At 26.9% G+C, this 17,526-nt stretch overlaps 2 protein-coding genes across 2 annotated transcripts; one reads left to right on the top strand and one right to left on the bottom strand.

Annotated features, from left to right (window-relative positions):
* Positions 1 to 384: 384 nt before the first annotated feature.
* Positions 385 to 8,431, bottom strand: LOC114168271 (metal tolerance protein 10-like). The gene is made up of 6 exons (XM_028053022.1): positions 8,189 to 8,431; positions 3,091 to 3,203; positions 2,735 to 2,980; positions 2,127 to 2,207; positions 1,735 to 1,965; positions 385 to 771 (listed from the first exon to the last, which is right to left on the bottom strand). Exons 1-6 carry the CDS (start codon positions 8,376 to 8,378, stop codon positions 427 to 429), a joined length of 1,206 nt encoding a protein of 401 aa, XP_027908823.1. The 5' UTR covers positions 8,379 to 8,431; the 3' UTR covers positions 385 to 426.
* A 6,686-nt stretch (positions 8,432 to 15,117) lies between these two features.
* Positions 15,118 to 16,987, top strand: LOC114168304. Its single transcript, XM_028053067.1, has 2 exons — positions 15,118 to 15,549; positions 16,196 to 16,987. The coding sequence occupies exons 1-2, from the start codon at positions 15,248 to 15,250 to the stop codon at positions 16,677 to 16,679; spliced, it is 786 nt and encodes a 261-aa protein (XP_027908868.1). The 5' UTR covers positions 15,118 to 15,247; the 3' UTR covers positions 16,680 to 16,987.
* The last annotated feature ends 539 nt before the right edge of the window (positions 16,988 to 17,526 follow it).

Here is a 17,526-nt window from a genome sequence, read left to right as displayed (position 1 = left end):
ATAAAAAATTTGAATCACTAAAATTTACTTCTAACAACTATTAAATTTAATAATTGTTATTATTCGCATTTGGTGGTTGGGATAAGATTTTATTCTATGATTGGGAATTGATATATAAAGGAATATTTTATTATCAGTAAATGTCATAATGATAATAATTCTCTCTATCAGTTAATAGTTATTTCTCGTATAGTAACAGTAGCTATAGAAACAATGTTTTCCTATTAAAAAAGAAAAAGATAATTGTTGTTACTTCTAATTATGAGAGGTGAATAATTTTTCTCATGCACCTTTAACTATCGTCAAACACAAGTTATAATTTGAAAAAGAAAAGCAATTACCAAAATCAAATTAACCCTTTGAAAAAATGATATTAGCCACACATTAAAACCAACCATTTTAATTACTAGTTTGGCATATAGTTGTTCATAGCATCATCTTATGTTCAGGTCTGTGAGTAAACTCAAAATCAATGTGGACAAAGGCTCTTTCAACTTGAGGAAGCTGTTCCAATTTTTCCTGCAATGTCTCACCAATGTTGTGTGCTTGATTGAGAGGCATGTCTTCTGGTAACACTATATCTACTTCAACAAAGTAATGAGCACCAAAGGTGTATGCTCTCACAGTGTCTATGTGCTTAACCTCTTCATGGTGGTTCCATATCAGATATGTCAACTTTGCCAGAAAATCAGGTGGTGCTGTTCTTCCAATTAGAGACCACACATTCTCAATCACTGTCTTTGCCCATGTGCTAATTGTGTACACTGCTATCTGGCATTGGATATTCAGGATAACATAATCATCAATTGCTTTTTTTTACATTTATAGTAACAAAACAATCATGCAATACCAGAATGACACTTTCAATAAATCATTTGTTTATGTGTGTTAGGTTTATAGAGGGGGTTTCACTGGGGAGATACAACACCAATGAGATCTGAGTTTAACTATATGAAGCATTGACACAACTCTCAACCCAAAACCTTAAGGCAATGGGTTTATGGGTCTGTATCCTTATATAATGTTCGACTTTCTCATTTCTAGCCAATACGAGACTTAGACTCACACTTGGATTCCTAACAATGTGACCCTTGTAGAATCTATGTTCGGTACATCGATTAGGGATAAAACAAATTTACAATATATAAAGAGATGCAAACTTAACCTTACAAACCGGTTTCGTAAGGTTGAATTAAGCTTAAATTTCACCTTTTAAGATGGTATCAAAACTGTTTGAAGTGTGTCCTAATAAGATTTGTTATTTGTTAGGCATATCATGTCACTACTATGGAACTATTCATTAGTATCTAATCTCACGTTTGATATGTACATGTCGATGCATTAGAGATTCTACATCGACTAGAAATAAGACAAATTAATAATATATGAATGAGTGTATACCTAACCTTATAATTATAAGTCAATTTTGCCAATTTACCTAAACTTAAAGTTCACCTCTTAATAAGTCATTTGCTTATATGATCCTGGAAGAATCATGACATGTCAAGTAATGCACAGGACACATCTAATATGTAAACTATGAGCACCCAATGAAAAAATGGTAATAGATTCTCTCATGTTAAATTTTCATGTCAAACTTTTAGAATTTGGGTCTAAAGTTGGAAAATTTTTAGTTAGTCATTGGGGAAGCTTTAATCTTTTTCTCTCATTCACAAACTTTGAACATGAGAATATCCAATTTCTGAGAGGGGAGTGACAGAGTTAGGAACTCACAATAATAGCTCCCATTGGATCAATCCACCAAGAGTACTTCACAGCAAGCACAGCAGCAACTAATCCAACTGAGTTTGTAATAACATCAAAAAAATGATCTTGTGCATAAGCTCTGACAATTTCGTTCTTAAACCTTCGACAGTAGATCATGAGTATGAACTTCACCACAGTAACAGATGCCATAATCCCAATCATCCATTTCAACTCTTGAGAATCCATTTCAGGCTTAGACTGTCAGATAAAGAATAACGAAGCAAGAAATTAAAAATAGATGAACTCATAACAAAATCTATGTAGCAGAATTAATACTCAACTTTTCTACACTTGACACATCACATGTAACCATAAAACCACAATTTTGAAAGAAAAAGTGAAGTTATGATTTCAACTACCTTCGTAATGAGTTGTCTACCAGACTCAATCAGAATCTGCAATCCCAAGGTTGCCATCACAGATGCAAAAACAATGATACCCTGCACATGTAAAAAGTCTCAGTAAAACTGAACAGACATGAATTATGGGTGGTAATGCTGGCCGACCGAATCCGTTTAGACCTAGTCCGTTTAGACATGACCTGCATTCTTTTAGGTTTGCAGGCTCGCAGGTTGGTCCGACTTATATAATCTAAATTTATCTTTACTCGATGTAAGACTTTCAACACACTCTTTTCACGCTCAAGTATATACATATCGAATATGAGATTAACATTAATGGGTGGTCCAACAACGACTCGATAGCAGGTGGAACCATCAAATTTCGCTATGATAGATTCTAACCTAACTTGATTCTGATACCATGTTAAGAAGTAGATTTTAAGTCTAATTCAATCCCGCAAAACCGGTTTATAAGGTAAAGTTTGCACTCACTTATATAATCTAAATTTATCTCTAATTGATGTGAAACTTCTAAAATATATTATTCTAACTTTTTCATTTTTACTCAATATAAGACTATCTTCGTATACTTAATTTGTAACAATCCTAACTATATGACAGCTTACCACTGGTTGCATCCTTTTCTTTCCAATGGGGTAGTGATACTGGTTTGGGTTTCTCATGGCATAGGCAGTGAACCACAGTATGAACCCAGACAAGAGATCTAAGAGAGAATCCATGGTGGAAGCAATGACTGCTAATGATTTACTCTCAATGGAAGTATAAACCTTTGCTGCAAATAACACCAAGTTAGCTGCATTGGACACATTCACTGCCAGTCTCTCACTTCTTGCTAATTGCTTCATTTCATCCTGAGAAAAAGAAAAAAAAAATAAGGAATTTTGAAATTACCCTTTGGAATTTAAAGGAACAGTAACATTTTATCATATGATGAGTGAATGGTGGTGAGAGAATAATGAACCTCAGTGAGAGTTCCAGGGAAATAACCCGTTTCAGTCATGGAATCCATGTCATTGTACCCTTCAAGGAGCTTCTCCTGTTTCTTGTAGTATTCTGCAACCTTGCGTTCCTTTTCTGAAACAAAGTTGAATTATAGAGCTATGCATTTTACCAATATTATTAAAACATAATCATTGAAGCATAATGGCAAGTATAGCAGAAGACAGATTCCAAATACAAACTTTGTATTACTCTATAAAAAATAAGACCTTTGTATCATCAATAAAATCTAATGTTATAATGTTTTAGTTGTACATTGAATGAGAATTTACTAAGAGTATATGAGTATATTCTTATGTACACATAGATCGAAGTTTGTTAATTTTTAGGATAATGATATTTTGATTTACTTTTTTTATCCATTTTTAAGATACCATTTAATTATCTATTTTTATTATTTTTTAGTAATATGATGTGATAATTTAATTTTATGTGTCCTTATTTCTTGATAGTATTATAATTTATCTTCTAGAGTCTAATATCGTTAGAGATGACAAAACGGGTTAGTCCGACCTATTTTGGTCGACTCGTCATTGGTTTGTCAAAAATAATATCTAAACTGATTTTTTTTTTAATTTTATTTCAAAATTTTGTTTATATAAATAAATAAATATTAAAAACATATTTATTATCTAAATATTTTCTAAACTTTTAATTGGTTAATTAATATTTTTAATAAGATAAAGTAAATATTTATATATTAAATTCTTTTTATAACTAATAATTAAAACTCAATTTATAAGTGTTAATGATCTGAACTATAATATATAATTAAATGTTTACATCCTTAAAACAATATAATATAAAAAATTAATCATTTAAATTATTTTTTATTTTAATTTTTAAATTAAAAATATATATATATATATATATATATATATATATATATATATATATATATATATATATATATATATATATATGTAAGCTAGCTCGTGTCATCCTAAATATTACACTTCTCTTTTATCATTCTTTGTTTGTGTAGTGAATCTGATTAAGTAAATTACTTCTAACACATTTAATAATCTAACATTGTTAAAAAAATTGAAATAAAAAATAATTTAAATACATTTTGCTTTCCTTAACCTTGATTGACACCTGTCTTTCAAAGAAAAAACTTTATTCTGATCTCAAATCTAATGGTTCATAACTTCCAATCACAAGTTAATACCCAACATTTTAAGGATTCTTTTATCCTACTACGCGTAATGTTTTGGAAGACTAAAAACGAAAATATTATATTTTGTAAGGACTATAAAGAAAACAGCACAAAGTTTTAGTGCTTATAACGTTTTTCTTTTCAAACTGCGGGCTAAGAGGGTTGCAACAAAAATAGGGTTATTACTTCTTGCACCACCCATATTTACTAACTGCACCCTACGATAATAGAGAAAGACTCAAACACCTTATATTACTGTATCACATCAATGCTGCTGTTGCATTTCATATTATAAGTGTTTTGGAAAATTTAGTCTGCAAAAACTTGTTCCAAAACACATTTCATGCATTCTGAATTTTTTATTTCAAAAATTATGTTCTAGAAATCTAGTTTCAGAAATTTTATTCTGAAAATTCGAGAAACTAAATTCAGATTTTTAATATAAAGTTTTGGATTTCAATCTTATGAATGAAGACAAAGTAAAAAATAGGTAAATATTTTTCACATCTAGGCTTTGAGAAAATACACTTATTGACAAAATACACTTGTCTCTACATTTTATTATTAGTATAAATTTTGATACTATAAAAATAAAATTTACATTTAACATGATCTCATAAAATTAGTTTATTAAAGAAGATTTATACTTATTTTTATATGTATTATAATTTAATTATATTTTCAATTAATATTCTTAACTCACGTGAAATCTCTAACAAAACAAATTAAAATGCACACAGATGCTTAGTATATCCTCTCATTATCAAGGAATCACTTTATAACCTATCTTTTTCAAAAAGAAAAAAACAAATATTCCACCAATATGATCATAAAAGCAATAAAAGAGAATATAATAAAAAGAAAAGTTTTACTTATATATGCCAAGATTCCTCCATCACTACAAACAATAAAACACGTAATTAAACAAAATTAAGCCAACCCATTACTCCAAAAACAAAAGATGATGAGCTGGAAAATAAAATAAAATTTTCATATATCTCTTAGAAACAATTGTGACCACACTATGTCTCATCTAAGTTCTATTTTTTTTTTTTTAAATGCACGTAATGAATGAGAAAATTAGTTGTTTTAATTATTTTAGTTACTTAATTTATAATTGTATCAAAACAAAAGATAATGACTATAACCAATATTTTGTGCAGAGGCAGATCTTGACAAAAAAATATTGGAAGGGTCAAAATAATATAATTTTGAGATCATTGAATTTGACCATTAGTATAATGCTTCAAAGAATGACTTCTCTACTAAACAATTTGATCATTAGTATAATGCTTCAAAATATGTGAAGAAGTATAATCTATATTGTTTTCATTAATAGTTTCTTTTTTATCACTTTTAAACGACGAATTTATTCCTTTATTCTTTATCAATATACTTCTTTTGTAAATAATATTAAAAAATAATTTATCATAGTCTAATAAACAATTGAGACACGTAGTTATTAAAAGAAAAATATATTATAATTAAGTTACAATTAAAAATCGATTATGAAAAACACGTGATACATGTTTTTTGTATATTCATACAAAAGTGAACAAAAAGCTAATGAGATAAAAAATAATGTTTTCGTTATCAAGTGAGACAAGAGACAAGGAGAGAAGAGCATAAATGAGAAATGAAAGCAAAAAAAAAGAGTTTGTGTCTAACTTTTTTTCTTCAAGAAAAAAAAAAAGAGAAAACATATGAGAGTGAGAGATTATTACAATTTGTGAAAAAAATTAAAAACACAATAAGAATGAAAATAAAAATTATCTTAATAAATATTTGGTTTAATTACTCTTTTGATTCATGATTTTTGTTTAAAAATGTTAAGTTGGTCCTCGAGTTTTTTTTAGTCTCAATTTTGTTTTGATTTTTTTAAAAACTAATGCAATTTGGTCTTTTACCATCAATCTCTTTAAATCTCTTAAAATAGATTAATATTAAAATTGAAACTTTTAATATGGATGATTTGCTTTATGATGTAATTAATATAATTCTAGTGTCAATTTTTTGACAAAAACAAGGACCAAAAGAGAAATTAAACCTAAATATTTTTATTCTTTATTATCTATTAAAATTAAATGTTGTGCTTTATAAAATAAATAAAAAATACATAATTTAATTTTGATCAAATCTTAAAATATAATACTTACAATTAAAAGTTTTAATAAATTTCCAAAAAATAATATATATATATATATATATATAATTTAAAAAAATTCAAAATTTGGGGGGCAGGGCCCCTCCCTGCCCCAAAATCATCTGCCACTGATTCTGTGATTAATTACTATACATAATCCAATTATACGTGGATAAACTTTTTAAAAGGATTAGTTCAAATTTTCTACTGAAATTTGAATCGTTGTCCTCTGCACAACATTAAAAATATACAAATATTGATATATTGAAAAACTTAATATATTTTAAAACATCAATGTCATTATTTGTTGGAAGTCTCATATTTTACAAGTCGATTTTGTGAAGATGGGTTAGACTTAAACTCTACTTTTAACATGATATCAGGTATGAAGATATGTGTTTAAAGTCTCACATCGATTAGCAATAAAGCAATTTCATATATAGTATATAAGTGGAGTGTTGTGTGGAGTTGAGGTAACCTTATGATTTGATTTTTATTATCAATTAATTAGTTTTTCAAAATATACACTTATTTTAATAAACTTTTATTGAAATGAACTTTATATATTTCAATTACTTAAAATGCAATTTTTCTTCTAAAAGTTAAGATAAATGACAACTAAATAACTAATGTAAAAAAAATAGGGTACCTTTTTCAAAATAAATTAAAAACAGGTATTTAAACTTTATTACTTTTCTAATTTGTTACAAATATATTAGTATCTCGGATGATTTTAATTATTAATTTTGAATAAAATTTATGATTTTACACTTTATATACTGAAATACTTCACTCTTTTTTCTCTTTCATTTTTTTGGGTTGTGCAATACTTTGATTTTTCCTTTCTGGAATTTTTCCATATTATAAATATCTTCTTAAAGTTTTTTAAAGTTTGACTTTTAAACTCAATTTTGAATCTAAAAATCTATTTCGAATTATAATCCAAAAAAAAATTGACTTAAATGTATAATTTGAAACACAGTTTTAACTTTTAAATTATAAATTTTGAAAATAATCACCTTTCACTTATATAGTGTAGAATTCAAAAAGTCTTTAAATTGCACAATTCAAAACCAACCTTATCCCAAAATCCATGTTGCAAAAAAAAAAAAAGAATAACTTCTTGCATTAAGGTTTAATAATCTTCACTTAAGTTCAAATAGTATGTGAAAAAATACCTCTCAAACACCTCCAACTTTTCTCACCAACACCTCAACAAAGATCAAAGAATGATGTAGCTACTCCATTGCCATAAGACAAAAAGGATATAAACTAAAGTTTATACTTTTACATACTAATTATATTATGGGTTATTTAAATGTTTTTATCCTTAAATTATAATATAATTTTGATTTTCGTCATATTTTAAACTTTATTTATTTTTTTAGATATATTAATTAAGGAAGGTATGAATATATTTTTTTAGTATAAAATGTTTGGATTTAATTTTTTTAATTAAATTTTTTAAAATTTATTTAACGTTTTAAATATATTTTATAATAGATTTGAGTTATTTATGTGGATCGTTTGATATATTTTTAAGAAAAGTATTTATAAATTTAATAAAATATGATTAAAATTATTAAATTAATGTATTTTTAAATATGAAAATTAAATGATCTAAAAATTCTATGATTAAATTGATCTAAAACTTTTAAAAAATACTAATAAATATATTTATCTCGGTGACATGATTTTAAAACTTATGAGAATAAAATTAAACAGACGAAGATGGAAATGAAGAGAGAAATGTCTTACTGGGTTTCCGAAAAAGACGATGGAAAGTGAAGTAAGTTGGGCTATTACGGTGATCATGGCTATGACTTTGGCGTGGCAACTGAAACTCCTTCACATTCAGTCTCCACGGCAAGTCTCCGGAGGCCTCCTCCGCCAGGAGCTGTTCTCCTCCGCCGGTGGCGCCGCCGCGTCTTCTACCACTCTCCGACATCACTATCTGTGTCGTTTTTTTTTGTTAAATCAACTACTTGTACACTGAATAATGAACTTTCCTTGTTATATAGGGAAAAACTTACGAGGGTGGTGGCATTTAGAATGCTTCAAGTGGGGCTTACACGTGGCACCATTTTGGGGATATTTTTAGGGTTCGGATAGAATGATTTTGCAAAAAGGTTGCACGATTGCATAATATAGAATATAGAATATGGAGTACAACTGTGTACAATAGTAAGAATTGTGATTATTTTGTTGATTAAAAAAAACACAATTTAATTAGTTGGAGGATTGTTTGTGTTAAAATTTAGGATAAAATATATTTTTATTGTTAATTACTGAATTCTATCGTTAATATGATATTATTAACCATAATATTGACTAATAATTTTAAGGGTTAACATAATATAATTATATTTGTTGGAAGTCTCATGTTAACTAGAGATAAGATAATTTCATAGTATATAAGTCTGTAAACCTCACCTTACAAGCTGATATCAGAAAGTTAGAATCTATCTTAGTGAATTTTTTTTGACATTTTATTTCATCCGCTAAAGGACCACCCACTAATTTTTTGTATCCTCGGCATGAGGGGTGGCTTTATAAGTCGGTTTTGTGATTATATGTTTTACTTAATTAATATGTTTTATGACATAATTACTTTAAATTATTTTTTACTTGTATATATTTTTTCGAAAAAAAATTATTGATATTCATATACTTTTAATTCAAATTGATAATTTGTAAAATTATTGCCTTATATTCTATTATTGTTATTTAGAAATACCAAACTATTTATTTTTTTATGCTATAGATTTATGTGTTCAAATAGAAAATATAGATATTTGTAAATATTTTCTACTTATATATGTATAATCAATATAAACAAGTTTATTTAAATTAAGAGCATATTTTGTGTTACTAATAGGAAAACTAATCCATGTTTTCAAAGCATGTAGATGAAAAGTGAAGATGTATATATTTGAAGAGTTGGTAAATATATTTTTATATTTGAAAAGAAAAATAATTCTTTGACACTTATTTTTTTCTCTTATTTCCACTTTGCAACACTTTACAACTCATTATAAGATAATAATGTTTATTAAAATTTTAAGTTAAAAAGTAAAATAAATATAATTAAAATATTCATTATATTGAGTGAATGTATTTTATTTTATTTGGTAGGTGTAAAAATATCATCACCCATTTTTAAAAAATCATTATTATAATACAACATTGGTGAAAAAGATATGATACTTAGCATATGTTTAGTCATGTTTATAGTTTTTTTTTTATCCTAATCAATTTTAACTTGATTTAATTTTAAAATTGTTTTGGAGCTTCATGAACATCTAAAAAAAAATTATAATAACACTTAATTAAGAGTGACATGGAGTAACTATGTGATTTACTCATGTCTTAAAAGAACATTTTAGATAAGCTTATTCGTATGCATTTATAAAAAAAAAAGGTTAAAATTAGGTTTTCATGCACTAAAAGTAGTTTACATATTAATTAATTTATAACAAAATTCTCTCTTTATATATATATAGAGAGATATTTTTTTTAAGTTATACATTAATTATTTTTAGTTTATATTTTTTGTAAAAATCTTAATTTAAAAATTGTTCTAAATGAAATAAAGTGCATTACAACATGATCATATTGATAGCCCAATCAAATATTAAATTTAGTGTAATTAATTGAGTGTGAATGGATAAGATTTAGAATTTTTATGATTGTTGATGTTTATATATTGAATGAAAAATATAAAGTTGGTGGTGGCATAATGGAAGATAGTGGAATGGTGAATGGGAATGGTAGGAGAGAGCAATGTCTATATCCATCCACCCATAAGAGATATCCACTAACACTAAAGTGTGTTCAAATTTTTGTGCAAAAACTCATTCAATAATGTAAAAAGATAGGTCAAAAGTTCAAGGGTGACGTATTTATGATCAAAAGAGGGGCACAAGATCATCTCCAAAATTTATCATTTAGACTTGTTTTTTCTTAGAACTTACAATTTATCATAAAAAATTTACTTTTTTCAACAACTTATATTTTTAATATTGTAGGACTTTTGAATAATTTTTTCTCTAAGTTATCACTACTAAAAAAAACTCATATTTTCCTGCCAATTTTGTTTTGAAAATTTTTTCGTAAGAAATACTTATAAATTTTGTTGTGAAAAAAATTTTACAAGAAATTTCTACCAATTTTTTTGCAAAATATTTTATATAAAACATTTTTCGCAACAAATTTTAAAGAAAATACTTGCGAATTTTATAATTTTATAGAAAATAATTACTCACGAAGAAATTATCTATCAATTAAGATTTTTAGAAAAAATGTCAGAAAAAAATTCTTTTCTTACAAATTTCTTTAACAAATTTACAAGAAAAGTCTCATCTAATATGAAAACTTCTTGTAATATATAGATTTTATGATATTTACTATAAGTCACATTAGTGTCTCCAATAATAAAATGATCTCATGTTTCACCTATTAATTATTACCAAAGAGAAGAAGAAATCGTAGATGAATGAAAAGATAAAAGATTTTAGAATACTCGAGAAAAACACTAAAAAGAAACACAAGTATGTATGATAAAAACCACAATAAAATGAGATGATCAAGTAAAAAAATAAAAAACCTAAAAGAAGAACCAAAAGGGCAAAAAATATCTTATGCATACTATTCATAACTTGACAAAAATTATCATTATGTTTAAACACTTCAGAATACAAAAAATAAAAAATTTAAGCATTGGTGTTAAGTCAAGTATAAGTCAACCATTTACACTAACCAATGTAATGTAAAAAATGTTTAAAAGAATCCATTTAATGAGAAAATAGAGAGGAAACAAAATTGAAAGTAACTTCAAACTTTCAATAGAGCTCAGATATATCCTCTATAATAACTAAATAAGGAAAATTAGATATTTACCATTTTTATTATATATATTAGCGATTTTTTTATGATAATAAAGGTAATAAAATTATTATTATTATAATTATGAAATTAAATATAAATAATTTTTATAATTTTTTTGTAAATAGTTTTTATTTATTTTATTGATGATTTTATAATTAAATTTTTTTAAGTTTAAAAAAAATATCAAGAAAAAAAACGGTTAAATTTAAAGAAAAACTAAATTAATAAAATTATTATTTTAAATTAAAAAAGTTAAAGGTTAAATTTAAAAATTAAAAAGAGATATATTATTATTATTATTATTATTATTATTATTATTATTGTTATTGTTGTTATTTTATATAAAAATTTAAAATATAATATCAAGCATATCTTATGATTAGATATTGTCCTTATCAAATCATTTAAGAATTATATTATTAAGGTTAAAATATAAAAAGTGAATATATATATATATATAAAGTAAATATATATTATATATATATATATTATTTTATATAAAATTTAATATATAATATCAAACATATGTTTTTATTAGATACTGTCTTTATCAAATCACTTAAAAATTATATTATTAGGAATAAAATAAGAAAAATAAATATGTATACCAAAATAAATATTATATATATATATATATTATAATATAATTTTGATTTCATATGTTTAGTGCTATCCTTTCAAAGTTCCTTGTTATTATCCGTGGGAGTTTGAAGGAAATTTTCTTTGTTTCAATGTAATATTGTGTAAATATTAGGTCTAGAATGTCAGGCGCCACTTCTGAACTATCGGGCACTCTAAAGTTAGTGAGTCCCAGGGGGGTTAGCGCTCGACGCCACCCACCTAGCGTTGGGCGCCACTCTTTTAGTGTTGAGCGCCACTCTTTTAGTGTTGAGCACCACTTACACACTGTTGGCTACCACCATGTTCTAAGACATCTTAGTAAAATTGGGATTCACATTTCCTTAATCGTTGGATTGTGGTGAAATTTTTGCAGTTGGTCTGAGACATATGATTGTTTACTTTGACTATTTGGATATTTGATTAGAGTTTTGTTATTAGAACAACCAATCACTCACAATTGCTTTATTTTTTAGGTTTCTCTTGGTTTCTCAATTGTTAATAACATTACTACTTTGGTGTGTTGGCCGATTTTATTTGTGATTTTGGTTTTACCTTGGAATAAAAAAATGTATATTGATAATTTGTGATTTGTAATAGGTGCACTTGGGTTTTGATTGTTGGGAAAACGAGGTTGATATGAAATGTAAATATGTATATTGCTATATTATGAATGATGGATAAGTGTGATATGAAATATAAAGCATGTATGTTGTTGTATTGTGAATGATGACATGTGATGAGAAAGTTGTATCAAATATGTGATTGTGATGTGTTGAATGTGAAATGACTTTCAAGGGAGAAAATTTTTAACTCTTGTGTGTAGGTGCATTGATTAGGGACTCATTAGGAAATCATCCAGACTTTACTAGGTATTCTAACTCATATAGAGGAAGATATTTAGTTAGTGAGAGTCGATGAAGATTCATATGACATGAATTGGTTTGAAATATAACATTTGTTCGCATGTCATAGTGAACTTCTTGTCATGTAAGAATACTAGATAGAGCCATGTTATTATAAGCCAAAATATATTGAAATCCTTCAGAGGTAGTTGTTGTAGTTTGTCTACATAATTATGCATGATTGAATGAATCTATTGTAAATGATTGCTTGTTTTAAATCAAGTGATTTAATTATAAGTCTTTTTTTTTTTAAATATGCTAGCTTAAACTGGTTTGTAATTGTTTCTTTCTGCCATGATTGGGAGCAGAGGATCATGTTGGTAAGGAACCCGTGAGTGATCTAACCTTGGAGTAGAGTAGATGTGGACAACTACTATGGATTACTGTTTCGTATTGTATGACATTCCTCCTTTTGATAAACTATATTTTTAAAAATTATGTATGTATATTTTGAGGAATATGGTGATACATAAAGCCTTTCTTGGTATAGTCTTGTGTTTAATATCAAATTATATGATGCTCTAAATTAGTAAACACGTGAGATGTTATTAACAAAATAATATGCATTAGAAACATTTAATATGATTTCAAATATTATTTAGAAGATAGTTTTTAAATTTAAGATAGTGAAGACATAATTTATTACATCATTAACCAAATATTATTTTAACTTGTCATCAAAAACCTGCTTTTTTTTATTAGATTTTTATTTTTCAAGACGTTCTTTAATTCTCCTCTAACAATATTTGAGTTCAATGTCAAACTCACTATTGAAGTCAAATTAGTGAAAAAAATCAAAATTTTCGTTATGGCCATCACCTTTTCGGTATCAAATATCAAGTTCAGATAAAATTTTCTAAACTTTGATAATAGTATTGTTTTTAATACAATCCTAAATTTTTCGTTGATTTAAAATCGACAAAAAAAATGTAAAAGTATTTTTTTAATTAATTTCTTATAAGCTTTTCAAGAATAAAATTAAGAAGAAAGATAATTAAAGCACGTAACGCTTTATGGACCAATTCCATAGCCTGGATAAATTTAAGAGAATGAATTGCTATTTTTTAGTTATAGTTAAAATTTAAAATAAAAAATGGTTTAAAAATTAATTTTCTTATGTTATATTCCTTAGAAGATGAAAACATGTAATAGTATTTAGAGTGAATATTGTATTCAATATTAATATATTTCGGTTTTAATATCATAAAAAAATTAATTAATTCAAAAACTTTAGTTTATTTGGTTGAAATCTTTTAAGGTTTGAAATAATTAAACACCTGTTTAGTTTTATCTTATATTTACTAAAAATAAACAAATTAATGTTAATATATAATTAATTTTGTAATTATTTCAACTCTACTCACATATAAATTCATGGTACAAGCTAACACAAAGTTAAATTACGCATAATAATTGATAATGAATTCAATTATATTCATTCTTAATATAGTTTAACTAAAACTAATGAATTTAAAATTACTTTTTCCTTAGTATACTGTATACTATAAATAAAATGACAGAATTACTTAACGGAATATTTAATCTAATATTGATTGTAACTTAAAAATGATTCATCCAGAAATTGAAATTCAATTACCAATTATAAGACATAAATATATAATAATCTTTCTAATCAGTTCATTAAATACATTAAATTATTTAAATACTTAAAAACCATTTATAAAATTAATTATATTATAGCAAACCACACCACCTCATTTTTTTCGCGGATCAAAACAAGTAAGTGTTCGATTTTGTCATAATATATAGTGATTCAAGTGAAAAATAAAGTTTAATTAGTCGAATAATAAACATTTTATTTAGATATCTCAGTTTGATATATATTTTTTAAAAGGTGTTAATTGAGTTTTAACTTTTAAAAAAATGTTTTAATTAAGTCATTTTTAACAATAAATTATTAACACTATTAACAATATTAATATTTAAAATAATTTACAAAATTAAGTACTGATATTTATATCAAAATTTAGTGATTAAAGTCATAAGTTAAGTTAATGACCTTAATAACTTTTATCTTAAAAAAAATATTAAAATATTTTTTCAAAAATTGAAATTAAATTAACGCATTTTGAAGACAGATATGAAATTAACACGTCTAAATAAAAATAAGTATATACGACTTGTTAAATCCAAAAACAATGCAAAATGATAGCGGCAAACATGCGAAAGGTCAAAACTTTGTTTTTTCATTTTTTTCATTTTGATTTCATGGGCACACTCAAAGCCACTCAAAATAGTTACCAATAACACAATGAAAGGCTCAAAATTCAGCTTCAGCGCCACACACGTCACCAATGCAAGAGACGAAAACAACACAACTCTCTCTTTTTCTCTCTCAATCAGATGAAGTGCTAAAATCTTGGATACCCTTTGAGCATTAAAGGCCATGGCTTTTCTTCTATCTAACCTCAAACCCTCTCTGCTTCCGCAAACCAAATCAAAACCCATTTTCCAAACGCTTTCATCAGCAAAAGCAACAACAACATCTCAGGCTACTTCTTTGTTCTTTTCCACCCTCCAAACTCCCACTGCACAGGTTGCTCTGGGGAGCACACCAACAACTGGTGCCAAAGATGAGCATCAGCAGCAAAAAGATGAGTTTTATCTCAATCTTGGCCTCGCTGTGAGGACCCTCCGAGAGGACATGCCCTTGATCTTCGTCAAAGACCTCAATTATGACATCTACAGGTCATTTTCTCATCTGGGTATCTGGCTTTCGTACTTGAGATGTGTGATTTTGGTGTTATCTTTGTGTGGTTTTATGTTTGATTTAAGAGGTTTCATATTGGGGGAAATGGGTTATTAGTGTTGAATTTGATTATTCTATAAATGATTTTTCTTCTTGTGTGATTGTGTGTGGATGGGTGATTTTCTGTCACATTTAAGATGGTTTTTGAGTTTTCATCTTTTAGGTGTGTGCTCTTGTGTCATGTTTGTATGGTTTTCTGTTAGATTTAAAACTTTCCCGGAGAGTAAAAATGGGTTTTTCAGTGTTGAATTTGTTCATTTCAGTATTTGAATTTTCATCTGTGTGTTTCTCTGCTGTGTGTGTATGTGTGCATGTGTGTGGTTTCTGTTAGACTTAACATGTTTCTTACAGGGAAAAAAACTGGGCCTTTTGGTGTTGAATTTGATAATTTCGGTATTTGAATTTTCAACTGAGTTGAGATGTGTGGGTGATTTTCTAGTAGATTAAGATGATTCTTACTGGGGGAAATGGACTTTTGAATGTTGAATTTGATCATTTCAGCACTTGAATTTTCATCTTTGAGACGTGTGCTTATGTTGTAAGTGTTTGAGGTGTGTTTTTTAAGGTTGAATTTGATTATTTCAGGGATGATATAACATTCAAGGACCCTTTGAACACATTTACTGGTATTGAGAAGTACAAATTGATCTTCTGGGCATTGAGGTTTCATGGTAAAATTTTGTTCCGTGAGATTGCTCTGGATGTGTATAGGATATGGCAACCTTCAGAGAATGTGATATTGATCAGGTGGAACCTGAGGGGTGTGCCTAGGGTTCCATGGGAGGCTAAAGGGGAGTTTCAAGGCACATCAAGGTACAAATTGGACAGAAATGGGAAAATTTATGAACACAAAGTTGATAACTTAGCATTCAATTTTCCACAGACCCTAAAACAAGTTTCAGTTTTGGATTTGGTCACTGCCTGCCCTGCAAGTCCAAACCTAACATTTTCTTGGGGTTCTGTGGATTCCAACTCTTCTTCATGGATAGAGTTTTATCAAGCTGTTAAGGAAACATTGGATCAAGAAGAGGTGTTGCTGCCACAAGATTGTGTGGCTACATGTTCATGATGATCACTTTTAGTATAAACTGTTCCATAGATGATATGTTATATACTACAGATTGTAATAGATTGGTTAGATATGATGAAATTTGGTGAATAGCATAAAATGGTTTTTCTCTAAGGACAAAGTGTATATAGATATAGGCAGTGATGCAGATGAGTACAAGTTGCCAATTCTGATGTTGGAGGAAATGAATGATTTTATGTCAGGTGAGTTTTCACAGATGAGATAGATCTATATGCTATAATCAGAATTTTATAATGCAGAATTGTTTTGATTCTCTTACAGAATGATATCTTGCCATTTTTTTTGTTTCTCATATGATTGATTAAAGATTGAACATTCTGAAACTGATAAATTTTTACACTCTTTTTCAGCCTACTTGTAACATAGTTTCCCTGTAGTTAATTCTGTGCATATTTATGTATTTGTATTGGTTAAAATCTATGCATGAAATGAAAGCCATTGTATAAATTTGATTCCCTTGACCATGAATTGTTCTTCAAGTTTAATCTATATCTTGCATAATTTGAAATATATTTTTCACTTTCGAATTGCGCAATCTCAAAAGCAAACCGAGAAATTTCTTATATGGGAGTGTAGGAAGAAGGTTATAGATGTGCTGGAAGAAACTCCGTTATGTGCAAATTTGTGTCTTTCCCTTTAGACAATTTTTCCCTGCACCTCCATAACTTTTATTCCCATCATTTTTCCAATTCAAAATTTATTTTTTACTTCTGGATTATATAATTTGGAGAAAAAAATGACTTTAACATCGTAAAATCAGAAAACCATTTTTTTCTTTAAAAAAATTTAGATTATACAATCTGCAAATCGAAAATGACGTCCAAAT

The sequence above is a fragment of the Vigna unguiculata genome, chromosome 11, assembly GCF_004118075.2.
Source record: "Vigna unguiculata cultivar IT97K-499-35 chromosome 11, ASM411807v1, whole genome shotgun sequence".
NCBI classification, from domain to species: Eukaryota; Viridiplantae; Streptophyta; class Magnoliopsida; order Fabales; family Fabaceae; genus Vigna; species Vigna unguiculata.
Note: the sequence above shows the minus strand (reverse complement) of the source record. Positions and strands in the feature narration are given on the sequence as shown.

Coding starts and splice junctions, on each gene's coding strand:
- LOC114168271 (XM_028053022.1), bottom strand. CDS start 8,378: ATGTCGGAGAGTGGTAGAAGACGCGGCGGCGCCACCGGCGGAGGAGAA. Junction 3,204..8,188: donor TCGTCTTTTTCGGAAACCCA/GTAAGACATTTC, acceptor ACTTTGTTTCAG/AAAAGGAACGCAAGGTTGCA. Junction 1,966..2,126: donor GTAGACAACTCATTACGAAG/GTAGTTGAAATC, acceptor TTTATCTGACAG/TCTAAGCCTGAAATGGATTC.
- LOC114168304 (XM_028053067.1), top strand. CDS start 15,248: ATGGCTTTTCTTCTATCTAACCTCAAACCCTCTCTGCTTCCGCAAACC. Junction 15,550..16,195: donor CTCAATTATGACATCTACAG/GTCATTTTCTCA, acceptor TGATTATTTCAG/GGATGATATAACATTCAAGG.